Raw genomic sequence first — 17,380 nt, forward strand, 5'->3', positions numbered from 1 at the left:
TGTCACACACATATAACTGATATACCTATATAATAATACAATTTGCGCATAATATGCGCTCTCAACGATAAACAGTGATGTTCACGAAAAAATGTTTCAAACAAAAGTTGTTTAATTTTTTATAAGGAACATTTTTTACCCTTAAACTTGAGTTCTATCTCTAACGGTTTACAAGATGGGTCCTACGGACCCAAGACCCAATTGACCTATATTGCTCATTTACGAACTCGACGTCACTTTTTACATCCTCAGCACGCTATTAAAATTTCCTTTTTTGAGTAATCGTGATGACAGACGGACAGACGACAGACGACAGACAGACAGACAACCGGAAATGAACTAATTAGGTGATTTTATGAACACCTGTACTAAAATTTTCTTCATAGCATCAATATTTTTAAGCGTTACAAACTTGGGACTAAACTTAATATACCTTAGTATATTTCATATACATGGTATAAAAATATATCCATGTAATAATAAATATTTTATATTACGACTTTTTTCCAGCCGGTAACTTTTTTTTCAGAGGATCCGAAAAAGTTTTCATTGCTGAATTCATGACGGACGACATTTAAAAAGATAAGAAATAATTGACGACACGGAACTATCCTCTTTTTTTTTTTTTAAATTTTTACTCGAATCTGAGATTGAAACAGGTTTGTTATGGTCTCTTTAGTTATTTTATAATCCGAAATTATGGGAGTAAGCACTAATAGAGCTAATTCGGAACATTGTTTACCTCTGAAGAAATTGAAATGCACCTCTTTATCGTCTGTGTAACTTTGAACATAGAGGTAGCAGAGTGTAGCATCAATTTTTGTATTATAAAGTTATCATAAACAAAGACACAGTTATTGAATTTGTATATAAAGTTTATATATTTCTCTTTTACTATTATACAATATTCATATAATATAAAAACACTATTATAATATTGTTATCTTTATTTATATTATACAAATTAGTATAATATCATACTCTTTTATAGGTATCATATGACGTAAATCTGTATAATATACATACAATGATTTGTGTGTATAGTAATAAGTATATCTCTCGCGTGTTATCTGTCTTGCTCTTACTTCCTGTCGGACTGTGGGAAAATCAGGCAGATGATATAAAAGATTTTGTGTTGATCACAAGGCAATTACTTTTTTAATATTTTTATTTTTGCATTTTTTTTTATATAAATTATGTTGTTGTTGTTTAGGTTCTTCTCTCTGGTTCAGGTTATTATTATTTATTAAAAATAGGTAATTTTTTTTATTATGATTAAGTGTTTTGTTTTTTTTTTCTTTCAAACCTTTTTGACTTAGGTTTTCTTCTTCTTAAAATTGATGGCTATATTGATTAGGCATTAATTGCATAACTTTATTCAATACAGGTGGTTTTTATCTAATGAATAATAATCAATTATATATGTTTTTCATTTGCTGTATTAATCAACGGCCACCCAAAAATTTAGGAAAAGGTCAAAAGATCACAAAATTTTAACTTTAAATCTATCAAAATATTTATCTAATCCACCTGCCGATAATGTAGTATGTAGCCAATATATTACTGTAACTAATTAATTTTGGTTATTAAATATTATTTGGAATGTCAATAAAGATAAATATTCGCATCCCTATAAAATCTGTGAAGGTCAAAATATATTTACGTACAGACACACACACTGGTGGACCCGGACTCAATGTCGAGGTCAACCAATTTTCAGCTTATTTATATAAATGATTTTTTCTCTAGTTTATTGGAAATTATCTTTTAGACTTTTGTTCAAATAAAAAATGGGTCCAATATTTGACATTATTCTATATTTGATTTTTTAATATAAAACTTTTTTAAAATTTACTTAGACGTTTAAGAAATCATCATCAGAATGTTTCCAATTATGAAAGGGATCTATAAAATGTTGGAAGCGCATGTCAATACATTAAGTATATCTATTTATATCAAAATTGTTTCTTATCTGCACTTCCACCAGAATTATGTAATATAAACCATGTATTGTCCTTATGATTAGATCAGTTGTTGCATAACTGTGAACTTCAGAACAAGAGAAATTCATTTCAAAATCAAAGATACATTTTGTTCGATCGATTTAATAAAATTTAATCATAAATTTTCAATTTTTATTAAACGAAAAAATTGATTGATTATGATTTATTTCAAAAGATGTTTGTTTATAATTTATACAATAGTTTAAAAATATTAAAGTAAATTCTTTGTAAAATAAGTACTTATTCATATCTATAATATTTATATACTTGAAATAAGAAATCGTGTCGATTAGAATGGTTATGACCTGGATGACCTCGCGTGTGTTCAAAATTGCAACTTTATATTTAATATTTAAAATGAAAGATTTATATCACATTATAAAAGAGTTCGTGGCTGGCAAACCTTTTATAAAAATTATATATTTTTTGTGTTACAATCTAAAATATTAAGTTTATTTCCCACAAAAATTACTCAGGAAAACCATACTTGAATGCAATGGCAAGCCATGGCTTTCCCAGTAGCCTCAACAAAAATCGTTTCTGAATGAAATAATTAATTTTTTGAAGCTACTTACTTGTCAAATTATCGACTTTTCTAGATAACCAAATAAAATTCGAAAAAAAAAAAACAATTTTTTGCATAATATTAAATTTTAAATTTTAAATAAAAAACTATTGAAGCTTTTAATGAGTTGATTTACGCCTGGTAAAATGTGTGTGAAGTTAACCTAGATAGATGTATACCTATTTTAAAATTTTCACAGTTTATTTTAAGCCTTTGATCAGTTCAACATTTTGGGGTAGGTATTGGATACATTGTTAAAGGTTTAAATTTTTTTCCCGAAATTTTTTTTATAGAAATCTGTAAATATTCCGACGAAATATTTAAAATTGTAGAGACTCCCATAAAGGAAATTATAAAGCAACAAGTTACCAGCTTGCCAGTTCTAACAATCAAAGATTTGCATAGAAAAACCATGGAAGGAAATTAATTTTCATACTCATTGACAAAGCGCGCCTATTATTGCAAAATTTAAATGACAAACGTAAATATTCCAGTCTTATTTTTTATATTAATCAGCAATTTAATGCAAAAGTCACATAATTTTTTACACCTACAATTTCCCGATTTCATACTACAAAGATTATACAAAAATTATTATAATTTACCAGAAAAAAAAAACATAATAATACTAATAATAAAGATTATATTATTTAAAAATTCCATTATAATAAATAAATAAAATATAGTAAATAAAACTATTTAAAAATAATAAATTGTTTCATATTTCATTTATTTATTATAAATAATAAATAAATATATATAGCGCATACTACACAGCATGTTTAAATATAATACAAAATAGAGTGATAAGGCGCGTGTATGAAGTGTTACCGATCAACAATAAGGATATCAATATATTTAAATTGTATGTAATAAAAAGAGAACCATTGAGATTATTCAAAGAGAACTACTAACTTTTATGTACAATTGTTGGTATTTACATGATAACTTTGATGATTATTATTTACACGCGAAAAATTTATTGAACTAAAATTCCAGTTTTTATGTTAAAATGGTAAAGGCTTTGAGAATTAGGTAATGTAAGTAAGGAGCATCAAAGTATGAGCAAGATGTAATATTTAGAGAGACCTATTTTATTCGATCAATTTGGTATAATTTTCATAGCCGTACGATATTTCGTTGTCAATTTATGAGCGGTTTTGTAAAAGGTGATTAAATAAGTACGATTTAACTAAAATTTTACTGTTTCAGTGATAAATATTGAACATTTTTCCTCATGTGAGGTTCAAAAGCATCAAGGAAAACAAAGTGACATACTTGTAAATATTGTACATTTTTAACGAAACAAAAAATATCTCGATTCTAGTTTTGACATTAATATCAAATTCCTTCACTGCGCCTCCACCATTATAACATTAACAAGTAAAAATTATATAAATAGCGTTTAAATTTAATTTACGAGCTTTAAATCAGGCCTAATCATATTTGTGTGTAGATAATATAAAATTTTACAAAGTTATCTTGTAAATAAACACTTTTTATGCATACTTTTAAACAAAAATAACAAGTGAATGTTTTATAATATAGAGTATGTTATATGTCAATGATATTAGTTATTTTAAAGTTGGCTATATGTTCAAATTTATATTCATTGAGTAGCAAAAGCAAAGCAATAGCAAAGCAAAGCAAAGCAATAGCAATAGCAAGCAAATGTTTTAAACAAAGATAACAATATATATGTTATATGTAATGATGATAAGGAAATATCTAATACATGAAATAATATAATATTAAATATAATATGTTAAAGAGAGATAAATATAACGGCAGCTGCAATGGGTACTAAGCATATCCAACACAGGTGGCCCCGAGTGTGGGAAACGTAGCGTCCAACGCGTTCCCACGGATTGTATAGCATGCCAGGCTTCTGCCTCGCACACGCATCCACCTGGCCAGCCTATATAAACGCAACTTCAACATGTTTTTTAATCATTCGTTGTCAAACTTTCGAGTTGAACACATCTACTAGCAATCTTATATATTTTATTTTAAACAACAATCATATATTTTTACGTTGTTTATTATAATTTTTTTGAAAAATTTTTACAACAGTTAGTTTATTTTAATTAATTTTTTTTTGTTAATTGTTGTGAAAAGTGAGTTATAATTAAAAATGAGTTACGAAACATTAAGTGTCAACGCACCAATGGTCGTTGAAGAAACACAACAACCAATTTCCCGTACATATCAATATCGTAAAGTGATGAAACCAATGTTGGAGCGAAAACGTCGTGCTCGTATTAATCGTTGTTTGGATGAATTAAAAGAATTAATGGTCACCGCTTTACAATCCGAAGGGGAAAATGTCTCAAAATTGGAAAAAGCTGATATTTTGGAATTAACTGTCAGACATTTACATAAATTACGTCGTCAACAACGTTTAGCCGCAAATCCAATAATTGATGCTGATCGTTTCCGTGCTGGTTTCACACATTGTGCAAATGAAGTGTCACGTTGTTTAGCCGCCACACCCGGTGTTGATGTTCAATTGGGTACACAATTAATGACACATTTGGGACATCGTTTAAATGAAATGGACAAGAAAACACCATTACGTGTACAAATTGGTGGTGTTTATACTCCACCAGGCACACCAACACCACCATCACAAGACAGTGGAAATACAACAATGATTCCACAAAATTATGCTATGCCATTAACACCCGCATCATCAACATCATCACGTTTGGTACCATCACCAACAAATTCACCAATTGATTGTACGACAACTGGCCTTTTAAAAGTTGTCAGTCAACAAACGTTAAAAGAAGAATCTGTTTGGCGGCCTTGGTAAAGAAATCGAAAATTGTGTAAAAATATCCAATGTCTTCCAGAAATGTCGATCGTCTCACTACGAACGTCTTTCAATTTTTGTAAAAATTGCTCAATGATTTTTTTGAGAATTTAAACTAAATTTTAATTTTTTATTTTTTGATCTCTATATTTTAATTTTAATTCGGAATGCAGCTTTAATTTAGATTTATAAGAAAATATTATTTTTTCTCGATTAATAATTAATGTGATATTAAGAAGAAAATAATTAGAAAAAATAAATAAGAGTAAATAATTGTACCTGTGATAAGGCATTAAATTTTTAACATTTACATGTTTTAAATTAAGCCTTACTTTTTTATAAGTAGATTTTTTTGTAAATAAAAATGTTATATTTTTTAAAATGATGATAGAGTTTTAAAAAAAAAGTATCAAGCTATTAGTGCTGTGATACAGAAGAGAAATCACAAAATGTGTCTATTTTATAAATATTATGTGAAAATAATTTTCATTTCAAATGAAATAAAAAAGAAAATTTTTAAACTGAAAATCTTTTGTTTTCTTTATAAGAAAAAAATAATTATACCCTTTTTACCTTTTTTATTTTTCAGAGCAATATTTTTTAAGTTTTAGTAAGAAAGATTAAAGAAAAGGTAAGGTGATTGAAATGAAGCAATTTTTGATGTTTTTCCGTAATGAATTAATGGAAATTTTAAACAATTGTTCAATTCAAGAAAGTTAAGTATACTTAAAATATTGATACTAAAAAAATGTATATTTGCCGCGCTTTGAGGATGATGAGATACAGAAGATTAATGTTTAATTCATCTTCACTCCTGAAGTTCATACTTGACGATACTCCGATGAATATAACTTGTAAGACACTATAACTTCCTGATTGAGTAACTAACATTTATTGATAAATTTTATTTTTAAATCAAAATTTCGTCATGATAAATATTTCTATTTGACAAAGGTAAAGGGCCATCAAAAAATTTTGTTTTCTCGTCCCAAGAAAATTTTCTTTCCATTGAGAAATGTCCAGTATACAAAATATTTTAGAATATTAAGTACCCAGATAGTCAAATATCCGATCAAAAAGGGAACAAAAGCAAAGTGGAAAGAAATAAAGTGGAGCAAATTTCCAAAAAATATACAATTTTTAAAAATTATTTTTGTATAAATATTAATTAACGACCCTTTTCTTTCTAGAAAATCTTTGAATGTCCCGTGGGATGTAAAATTTATAGATTTAAGTCGTTCTAACTTGTCTTTATAAGCATACGTATCGTTTAAATAGGTTTTTTACTATACAACAATGACAATTTTCATACTGTATATATTTTTTGATAAAAGGTAAGCGATATTTTTTCGTCCTAAATAAACTGAACTAAACTTTTGAATTGAGATTTTCGTCCCATGAATTTTTTAACTATGCCATTTTTGATTTGGGCTATTTTTGTTTGTTTAGGTATAAAGCCGTATATAAAATGTATGACAGCTTTATATACATTAAAAACTAAGAAAACTTTCCATCAATATTAGAACCAACCGAAATTCAAAGTGTTTATATAATTTTTTTTAAAGCAAGGAAATATTTATAAATCAAAGTTTATTTTTAAGAATTTTCTGGATTAGATAATTTGCTATGTCTTGTCCCATATTCAAAAGATCCAATATTTTATTGAATACCTACCAAAATATAATTAAACATTCCCAAATTATGATGATGTTAATTATATATTTTATTGAATGCGTACCAAGTATTAATCAGTCATATTCGGTATATTATGACCCTGAATGATCTTATATGATATAACATCGAATATATAACATATGATATATTCCAAAATATACGTTTTTAAAGGTCGTGTGATCTTAAGCCACATAATCTTATACAGATTAAAAGGCTAACCTTGATCATTGCCACGCAGATTATATTTAATTTGGAAATTTTCTTAGTTCCAAATATTTGTTCTCCTTTTTAGAGGAAATCCAGCAATTGAATTTATAATTTCTTCATTAAAATTCATATTTATTTATGATGGGTCCGTACTCAATCGAGTGTCGAAATTTTAGTCCAAACTCTTAAAAGATGAAACACTTTTACAAAAAAATCAGTTTATTTGATAATTTTTGATAAAATTTATAATTATTTAATGGTTAGATACTCGTTTAATTATTATAAATATTATTGATTTGTAAATTATTATTAAAATGGAATTCTCTTAATTTACGTGTAGCGGCAGTATGGCAAATTATTTCGAAATATTAGAAAGACCAAGGATTTTTTTCGTTCCCTACCCAGTTTTTTTATTTATTGCTGTATTTCAGAAAAAATTACGTAGGTATTTCAAATGATTTCAAGAAAAATTCAAAAGAAAAAAATTCACAATTTTATTCCCTTTTCAAGTAAAGCCCATTCATTCGAACTAATTAAAGTTTTAAATAACAAAAGTACAGCAGATATTAAATGATTTGCAGATCATTGATAAATAACACAATTATCTATTCGAAAGTTTCCTAAAAACTAATGTAAATTGCATCGTTTATACAGATACATTCTCTTCCCATGACATACCCGAATTTTTTTTTGTAAATGAAGTAATTCGTAACTAAGTAATCTACGTCCGGTGAATCTTTTGTTATAAATTTTCGATATCGAATACTTTCAGTTGTTTGTTGTACAATATAAAGAGAGGCATTAAAATATCTTCTTGAATGAAATAATACTGGTACCATCTGTATTTTTTATCGATAAGTTTAAATGCTCGACTCCACGCTAGCAGAGTCATCTATACATTATATTTTTTATCATTCAAAAGTACTGAAAGATAATAAAATAGTGAGAGCTCAAAATAAACAGAAAACTCAATGAGACACATGTTAAGTATTATATTTTTTCTAGTCGTTCAATCATTCAAAATCATTCAATACTATTAATTATTAATTTTTAATAATATTTATAAACTAAAATATTAATTAAAAAATCATTCAACTGTTACGAAAATTCAATCACAGTTGCATTTAATTCAAAATCCTACAAATTATGTTGCGCATTAATTTTCCTAACATCTGTTCACAATGGTAATCACGTCATAATAAAAGTCGGTACAGTTTTATTTTTCCAATAAAGCGATTTTACAATGTTTGAACATCTATTACAATTTGAATAGTTCGATTATATTGATATAAATATCATAAAATTTATTATGTTCGTCGCATATTTTTAAAATTTTAATTACCTTTACGTTGTTTTTCATTATTTTCAAATTAATTTTCAAAAAGTTTTTCGATATGAGAATTTATCAATTTTAATTAAAAAGATAATTTTATGAAAAAGCATGTAGCTACTCTGTAATAGAATTCTGTAATCACTATTTTATATAAGCGGAATTTCCGATCAACAAAATTTTAGTAAAAAAAAACTTTTCTAGGTACAAGCTTCAGTTGAACTTAAAATCTAAAATAAATGACCATGGTATTATATTGTAAAAGTTTCAAGCGATCAGGATCATACTTGACATTTTAAACATAGTGATTCAAGCTTATAAAGATTGATTATGTAACTTATTATTTCAAAATATGGTGGAAGAGTTGGGAAGCAAATAAAATTTTGGTAAAATTAAAGATCAAAGTGTAAGCGTTTAAAAATTATAGAATTCGTGAAAGTTTCCCAATTGATTTTTATTGGAAATTTATAAATTAATTTACCCTTATTTTGAGAAAATCATCAACTTCAATGCGAATCACCTGCTTTTGCAAAAAATTTCGAAAAATCACTGCATAAAAGTCTTTTCTATTCTCATCATATCCTCTACATTTATTTGCTCCCACCATTATTTATTTAAAAGTAAAATTTTCTTAATCTGTACATCCAACGCTTGGACTAACTTCAACTTCTTTAATTTTCCGAAAATAATTTTGTTACACAATGACAAACATAAAATATATTATTACTTTTTTACAAGCTAAAAGCTTTAACTTACAATGTTTGTATGGATGGATGTATTTATGTGTGTGTGTAGGTATTTAAAAGAAATAGGTATTTAAAAGAAAAAAGAAGTATTTGGATGTATTTATGTTTGGGTCAAATTTTGCAACCAAATTTGATAGTAGTTATCCTCAACCGATTGAGCTGAAATTTTGCATACACGCTTAGCTTGAATGGCAATGCATGTTTAGCATGTTTAGTTAAGTGACGTTTTCTAAATCCAATATGACGGACCAACCACGACTGCGGATTTTTATGCACTCCCATGACATGGGTATCAAACGTAAGGGTTTGCTGAGAAGAATATGTATACTTAACATGTGTAGATAGGATAACAATGCATTTTTGTAGAAAGCATGGCGTTACTTGCATATTGCTTTCACCATATTCTGTAAGAAACATATTTTAGTTTTAACAAAAAATACTTTTTAAAGGCCAAGCTTTTATTGTATAAAAAAAGTAGAAAATAATTATGACTATGTGTAAAAGCTTAAGACGCTTCGAGTCATCCTTAATTTTTTTTAGCACCTCGATCATTGTTGTTTGTCCTTTGCAATGTATCCTTTTCGCTTAATGTAGTAATGCTACGATAATGAATGGAATGAGGTACGAAAGAGATAATTGCTTAAAATGTGCAAAGATCATTTTAATGCCACAAATATTTAATTTATTTTATCCTTTTACCTGTATTAAAAGTTTTTTTTTTTTATTAAAATATCTTTTTGATTACTGAACATTAAAATATAGAAACTATATGAAATATCGGTTTGAATTTTCCCAATATTATCTTGATTATCTTTTTAAATACAATTTATAATTTATATACATCGGTATTCATCCGGATCAGTTGATTTATGAACACCTATTCATCAATGTTGTTATATTTAATTATTTTAAAGTGGTTCACCATTATTATCCATCAGAATAGGTAGAATAGCTAAATGTAGTGTTTGCAGTGTTTATTACAAAATTTTATATGAATTTATTGCAGTATTTAATTTAGAATATTTTTCAAAAATGTTACAATCAAATTTCACACAAAATGAAATATTATTCGATGAAAATTATATTTTTTTAAATTTGGAGGTTTTAATTGATCTTATTTTGGTAAGAATTAATTTTTATGTATATTTATTAAAATTAGATTTAAAATAGTTTAAAAGTAAAATTTCAAAATCGTACCATATATATCTTAATTTTTGTATTTCGACTAAAATGCTTATTCGAGCCGTCAACAGTCTTGAATAAGCTAGTTTTAATTATTATCCTGATCAAAAGAGAAATTTAAGTATTTAATCGCCTATTCACGATGAAAGTGTCTCCCAACTAGGGACGATACCTCTTTAGAGATTAACAGCCAGATAATTAGCGAATTCATACTGATGAAGATCATATTGTGACGAAATACTCTCGATAACTTTGGAAATATTAAGTTGTTTCAGTAACACAATCCTAATAAATGGAGTTACCAAGCTTTCTAGCTTATTTCTCGGAAAATTTTCGAGTAAAGAGTAGAGATAGAAAATCTTACTTTTATATATTTTTAACACATATTCAACAATACCCTACCCTTACGCAATGATGCGAGTGAAGATACTTTTAAAACAGTTTCATTAGAAAACAAAAATAGTTACGTAAAGAAGTACGTAAAAATTACGTTGTTAGTGTAAATAGTTACTGATTTAGAAAATGATACAGATATGAAATTCAAGTATTGGTTTAATCACAAAGTGCCAGCCAGTAAGACCCTCAAAAAGTTTTTTTTAATTCTTATTGTAGCTTATTTAGTTTTGTTATTTGTGAATATATGAACATTTTTAGACAACTTGTTATATATTTGTGTAAAAAAATTGCATATATTCAAAAACTTTAAAAAATTCAAAGGATTCAAATCCATATTAAAAATTAAATACCTATAACTTTAAGTTAAAAAAATGCTCGTTTTAGATTTTTATTTTTGTATATGTAAATGTCAGCAAGATTTTCAGAAAATATTAATTTTCTTTTTTAAATTCTATAGCAAAGAACAAAAAGCGTACCATGCGTAAGTGCAGATAGCTTAAAAGTATTTACTACAGCTCAGCGAGTTTCATTATTTATAGCTAATTTAATTATATTCTCCATTGCCACGATTGGTAATGTAGCTGTAATTGTTGTAAATGCACCAAGGTAAATATGACAATTATTAAATTGAATCTTGATAAATATTTGATTAAGTTGATAATTTCTCACTTTATAGGGACACAGAGGATAATATTTAATAACTCTTTATTAAAAAATACGAAGAGTAAGTCTTCATTAAAAAATATTAAGATTAAGTAATCAAAAGATTACATTTACCAATAATTTGGTTTTAAAATTTAATCGTATTAAAAGCTATAAAATCACATATTTTTTGGGAAATATGAAGAAGATATATTATATACAAAATACCAGTTTTTTTTTCTCAGGGATCTATTGTCCTTCAATCCAAGTATATCTAAAATAATATTATAAATTACCTTAATTGCTTATATATTATAGTGTTTAACGATAGTAAAATTACGGTTTTATATGCGACCAAGGTCTTAAGTGTAAATTTCAATTAAATCATATCTAAAGTACGCAATTTTTTTAAAATTATTTCACATTTTGATGGCAAATTTTTATCAAGATTCTTCGCGAGTTTCTTTTATCGAAACACTGTTATTAATGTACAATTATTCATTTTAGAAAAATGCGGTACATGTATAAATATTGCCTTGCATCGTTAGCATTATCTGATCTTATAATGACTATATTTATGGGCATTGAACATTTGTCTACATTATCTGAAGAAATACTGATTTGGGTACCGTAATTGCTTGAAAGCTCAACAAAAAAGGCCCATATAGAACTACATGGGCTTTTACATGATTGTCTAACTTTATAAGTCTACATCTTTAAGACTCTTTACGTAACTTTTACTCTCTAAAAATATTTTTATCTATTTATTACAAAACTGGTCTGATCGAGAAAGGATCCACCTTGAAATAAAAAATAAACGTTAAATTTGTTGCTTTGATATCCAAATTTTTAACGAGTATATTCCAATAATATGCATACAGTAAACTCATTCGAAACTTTAAGAGCACAACTTTTCCATCCCAAAGAGTTCTGAAATGGTTTAGAATATTAACGGGAGAGTGAAATTTACACTTATATATGATTTGTTTAAATTCTACAAGAACATAAAATCCATGTATTATCTGAATGGGCCTTTTCTTGCATTCAGATTCGTTCAAACAAAATAATTTTACTCTTTTACAGCATTTAGGCGAATTTATGTGTAAATTTATACCGTTTATAGAAATTGCAGCATTAATTGTTAATTCCATGACACTGACAACTATCGCTATTGATCGATACCAAACAATTGTTAATGCATTCCAATTTAAATGGAATCCGAAACCTTTTACATGTTATTTGTCAATTTTTGCAATGTGGATCGTTTCTATGGGTAAGATTTTACTTTTTTGATACTCCCTAAAGTAAGTCCCTGTTATAGCCATAAAATTTTATACGTTTGATTACACAATGATGTTGTGTTAAAAAGCCGTCAAAAGTACAAGACAGTTACGTGAGTTAACGGCTTAAATTATCAGATACTTTTTCCTGTTTCTTCACTACTTGCTATACTTGTCTCAATAATTTAAAAAACACTTTGCTGACTTCGATAGTTTGCTGACTAATCAATCAAAATTCTGCTAAAGTTTTATAGGGGATGAAAAGGAAGCGAGAAACTCTGTTGTATTCGGGAAAGTTACAGTATTTGTTAAACGCATTCTTAATGCCTTTTTTATCTATCGATAATTTAGAAACGTTAACGAGAAAAGACTCAGAAATACAAATTTTTAACGCTTCCAGCCGCTTAACTTTGGTAATTAGGCTTGATAATCGTTTAACTTAACTGATTCAGAAAATAGTTATTTTACTTAGAAACTGATATTTATCGATTCTGAAAAAAGAAAATGAAAAAAAAAACCATTTTAGTGAATATTTCTTTATTATAAAAAGGAGATCAGATAGTACAAGTTCCCACTCTTCACAAATTTTTAATTACTCTAAACAAGTTAAACTTCAAAAAATTTAAACCAATTGATGAATTGAACCAAAAAAATGAATATAAGGGATCTTATTTTATAAAAACTTCATGCTGAATTTGATTGGATCTCTGTAAAAAACCAAATGTTGAATATTATACTTAATGGCCCTCGATTCAACACCCGGTTCTTATTCGAACATCCGTTAATTTGATTGTATAATCTCTTAATTTGAAGACAAAAAAATTAACCTACGGGATATATTGGTTAGTTCGTACGTCGAAAAATTATATTCGAAATAGATAAATTCTGATCAACGAATGTTCGAAAACAAAAACCGTAATGTTTTTGAAACGTTACTTACTGAAAACAATATTTTACTGCATCGATAGTATATTTAATGAAAATCCAAGTTGAATTGATTTTAAAACCTAATCAACTGAAAAAAATTCGCTTGAATTAACAAACAATTCGCATAAAGTACCGTTTTATTTTAGAAATATTCAATTTGTTATTAATATTTTAAAATATTTTTCTATAATTTCTCCCCTGAATTTACAATCAACATTGCTAAATTGTAAATTTAAAAAACGGAAAAATTAAAAAAATATCTTCGACAGCAATTTTAAAACATTCTCCATAGTTTCGAATCAAATATTGGTAAAACATTGGGCACTAACGTTAGTTGTACAACATGTTATTTTAAATCGAATATGTTTGTTAAGTTGAATTAATTATGGTAATCACTGCCAATTACCATAATTACTCACCGAGTCCATATGAGAAGATAATATTTTCAATATCCATAATCTGTCTTAATGTATGGAATGGTAAATTAACGTGAATCCTAATGATGTGTGTGTTTTTCTAAATCGAATTAAGATTTGTTAGAGAGTGGTTTATTTTTCCCCGCACAAAAATGATGTCCGATAGACGATTCACGTGAACAATTATTAATGAGTTGATTTTTTAGATCATTATATTCAGAACAAATGATGGTGAATTGGAAAAATAATCACTGAAAAAGAAAAAAAATGTATTATTTCCTTATCCCTCCATATTTTATAAGCTTATAGAGAAAAAATGACGAAAAGAAATATTGCAAAAAGTTTTGGATCGAACGAAACTTGTTTCGTAAAATTAACTTTCTCATGACCTACATTTCCTTCATTCACCACCCCCTTACGAACGATAGTTTTTTCGACGAAAGTAGAATTCCCTCACATTAAGTATAAAATAATTGACTTGACATTAATTTACTTCATTCCCCATCCCTTTCCATTATATGTGGTGCTCCCATTTAATCAAGTTTTCGTGAACTTATAATGAAAACATTTACCTTTCATCTAAGGACGATGGAAATGTGTCCCAAATTCGATTCAATAACATTTTCGTGTCATGAAAGTATTGTGACAGATTCATCCGCTTATTTTCATTTTTTCTAATTACCAATTTATTTTCTGATACCTGATAAAAAAAAGTTAAAATCAAGCGAAACACAAATATTTTTCCTTCACTTTTTACCTCCATTTTATATTTTTATGAAAATTCAAGATGTTGTTTGAAAAATCATTAAAAAATAAAATATTCACTGGCTTTCATTAAAGGTTTTTATACTTTTTTTATCCGTTTTCCATAATATAATATGAATTTTTACAGTTTGTTCGGTAACCATGTTAACATTAATTGCCAACTATATTTTTTAATTTCCAATTATTTTGTTTTTGTATTGAAACAATCAAGAATTACTTGTTTCTTCAAAAAATCAAAAAACGGACGTATTCACCATATTTTTTACGCTTATATAATTCACTGTAGTTTTTACATTATTAATTTAAAAGAAAAAATATCGTCAAATTATTACTTTGATTTAAGTTTCGCTGACTAAAAGAATTTTTTTCAGGAACTTGAAAATTATTAAAAATGAAAAAATTCTAAAATGTACCACATTCCTCTTTAACAATGTTCGGAATTTTTTAAAGCAATTCATGTGGAGTAGGTACGTACTATATTTCCGCACTTTTTTCTGTGCGACAAACAGCTAATTGCTCATTGGCAGCGGCAATTTTACTGATCAGTGGTGGTTTGAATGTGACCAATTTGTCAATTACCACTGAAAGCCGTGCATAAACAGGGAAATAATTCATCGTTCGTAAAAATGGTATATGCAGTCCTTGCGAACTGGCTGTTAACGTTCCGAGTGAGACAATTAACAATGTCCACATTTTAAAAATATATCAAACGTATGCCATATTTATGTCAAGTAATTGTAGCTTAGTTTAAGTTATTATAACTTAGACCAAATTTTGAGCTTTCGAAAACTTCAATCATCAATTTTTTTGCGAATGGGTCTGTTTAATCTAGTCCCATCTAGCAGCATATTGTCTTACTGGTTTAAATAAACTATTTTACTTCGACTCCCATCTGTTATTCAATATTTTATTTACTCAAACATTCACGAACATCTACAGTCGCATCTAGCGATGAAAAATATAATTTATAAAACCTTTGTTAAGTTCGAAACGATGCCCTAATTTTATAAACGAAAATATTTCAAATAAATTCATTAAAATAAGTATAGAGCATCCCACATCCAGAATTTATTTTCATTATTTTTTCTAGGTATTGCGTCTCCTCTACTACCATCATACCGATTTATCGAATTAGAGGTATTCGAAGAAGAATGTGATTCTGAATCAGGAAATAAAACGTATATATTCTACAATGTACATCGTTGTATGGGATCCAGTAAACGCAAACAAGCGTATTATTTTGGATTTTTATTAATATTTATATTTTTACCATTATTAATAACATTCTTATGGCTATATTCACATGTTGCATTGTTAATTTGGAAACGTACTCGAATACCAAAACCAACCGATGATCGTTTAGTTGAAAGTTCGACAACAGATACCACCAATATCGGTACGGTCGATTGTCGAAAACAATTGCCGAATAATAATTGCATCACAAATAATTGCCGAATTCATCCACATCAAAATGTTTTCGTAATGAATAAACAAAGTTTAGAACGTAAATTACGCACATTTAAAGTGATTCTAATTTTAATGTGTGTTTTCTTTATTTGTCGATTACCAACATGGTTGTTTATGGTAATCAAGCAATCAATGTTATTGAATAAAAATATCCATTGGTATATTGCATATGGATTGAATTTAATTGCTTATTCGAACAGTGCTTTTAATCCATTTTTGTATACATTTTTGAATGAGACAATTGTTTATGGTCAAAAAATTTGCAGTTTAAAATGGTTTTTTTGCTGTTTTCCATGGTCTAAAACAACAGGCAAAGCAAGTCAACCAAATGATAATTTTGCGGCTAATAACAACGATAATAGATTTAATCAAAATGAAAATATTTTTCAAAATAATTTGAATTTTGTATCAAATAAAATTTAAAGGTTTTTATAAAAGCAATGAAACTTAGATTGTTGTCAATATTGTAAAAAAGTTTTGGATTATATGTACGCGGTAAGAGTATATAAACTTGTAGTGAAAGAATATATAATTTTTAAATCCTCGTATATTAGATTAGTTTCTTATATATCATATTTCTAACTATATTTTAGAATTATTTTCAACATTTTATTATTTTATTTTATTGTGTTTTAAACGTTTTATAAAGTATTTGTTAACAGTGCCGGATTTACCATATAAGCAGATTAGGTGGTGTCTATGGACCCCCACAAAATAAAAGCCACACCAAATGAAAAATTTTGAAAAATATGAAGAAGTGAAAATCAGAATTATTATTGATAGTTTTGCTGTGCAAAAAGGTCGGAAAATGATTTAATAATAATATTTTGTAAACTTTTAATCAACTTAAAGTATCGATCATTTCATTTATTTATAATTGCCATTTCTATTAACATTTTTCGTCTCAAGTAGGTCCCTACAAAAACACCGCCTATGAGCCTTTGAAAAGTTAATCCGGCACTGTT

At 27.1% G+C, this 17,380-nt stretch overlaps 2 protein-coding genes and 1 long non-coding RNA gene across 3 annotated transcripts; 2 read left to right on the forward strand and 1 right to left on the reverse strand.

Moving 5' to 3' along the window:
* Positions 1–4,536: 4,536 nt before the first annotated feature.
* Positions 4,537–5,547, forward strand: LOC123300228 (enhancer of split mgamma protein-like). Its single transcript, XM_044882757.1, has one exon. It carries the CDS (start codon positions 4,703–4,705, stop codon positions 5,381–5,383), a length of 681 nt encoding a protein of 226 aa, XP_044738692.1. The 5' UTR covers positions 4,537–4,702; the 3' UTR covers positions 5,384–5,547.
* Positions 5,548–13,443: 7,896 nt separating this feature from the next.
* On the reverse strand, positions 13,444–14,997 carry LOC123300939. Its single transcript, XR_006535418.1, has 5 exons — positions 14,941–14,997; positions 14,756–14,883; positions 14,187–14,434; positions 13,781–13,855; positions 13,444–13,547 (listed from the first exon to the last, which is right to left on the reverse strand). It is a non-coding gene; the product is annotated as an uncharacterized LOC123300939 (long non-coding RNA).
* Positions 14,998–15,672: 675 nt separating this feature from the next.
* On the forward strand, positions 15,673–16,850 carry LOC123301176. The gene is made up of 4 exons (XM_044883909.1): positions 15,673–15,679; positions 16,039–16,164; positions 16,213–16,573; positions 16,841–16,850. The coding sequence occupies exons 1-4, from the start codon at positions 15,673–15,675 to the stop codon at positions 16,848–16,850; spliced, it is 504 nt and encodes a 167-aa protein (XP_044739844.1).
* The last annotated feature ends 530 nt before the right edge of the window (positions 16,851–17,380 follow it).

The sequence above is a fragment of the Chrysoperla carnea genome, chromosome 5 (genome assembly GCF_905475395.1).
Source record: "Chrysoperla carnea chromosome 5, inChrCarn1.1, whole genome shotgun sequence".
NCBI lineage: Eukaryota > Metazoa > Arthropoda > Insecta > Neuroptera > Chrysopidae > Chrysoperla > Chrysoperla carnea.

What these genes read in the sequence shown, in the direction of transcription:
- LOC123301176 (XM_044883909.1), top strand. An exon ending in ACATCGTTGTATGGGATCCA is followed by an intron (nt 16,165 to 16,212) that starts GTAAACGCAAAC and finishes TAATATTTATAT; the next exon opens with TTTTACCATTATTAATAACA.
- LOC123300228 (XM_044882757.1), top strand. Translation starts at nt 4,703, where the DNA reads ATGAGTTACGAAACATTAAGTGTCAACGCACCAATGGTCGTTGAAGAA.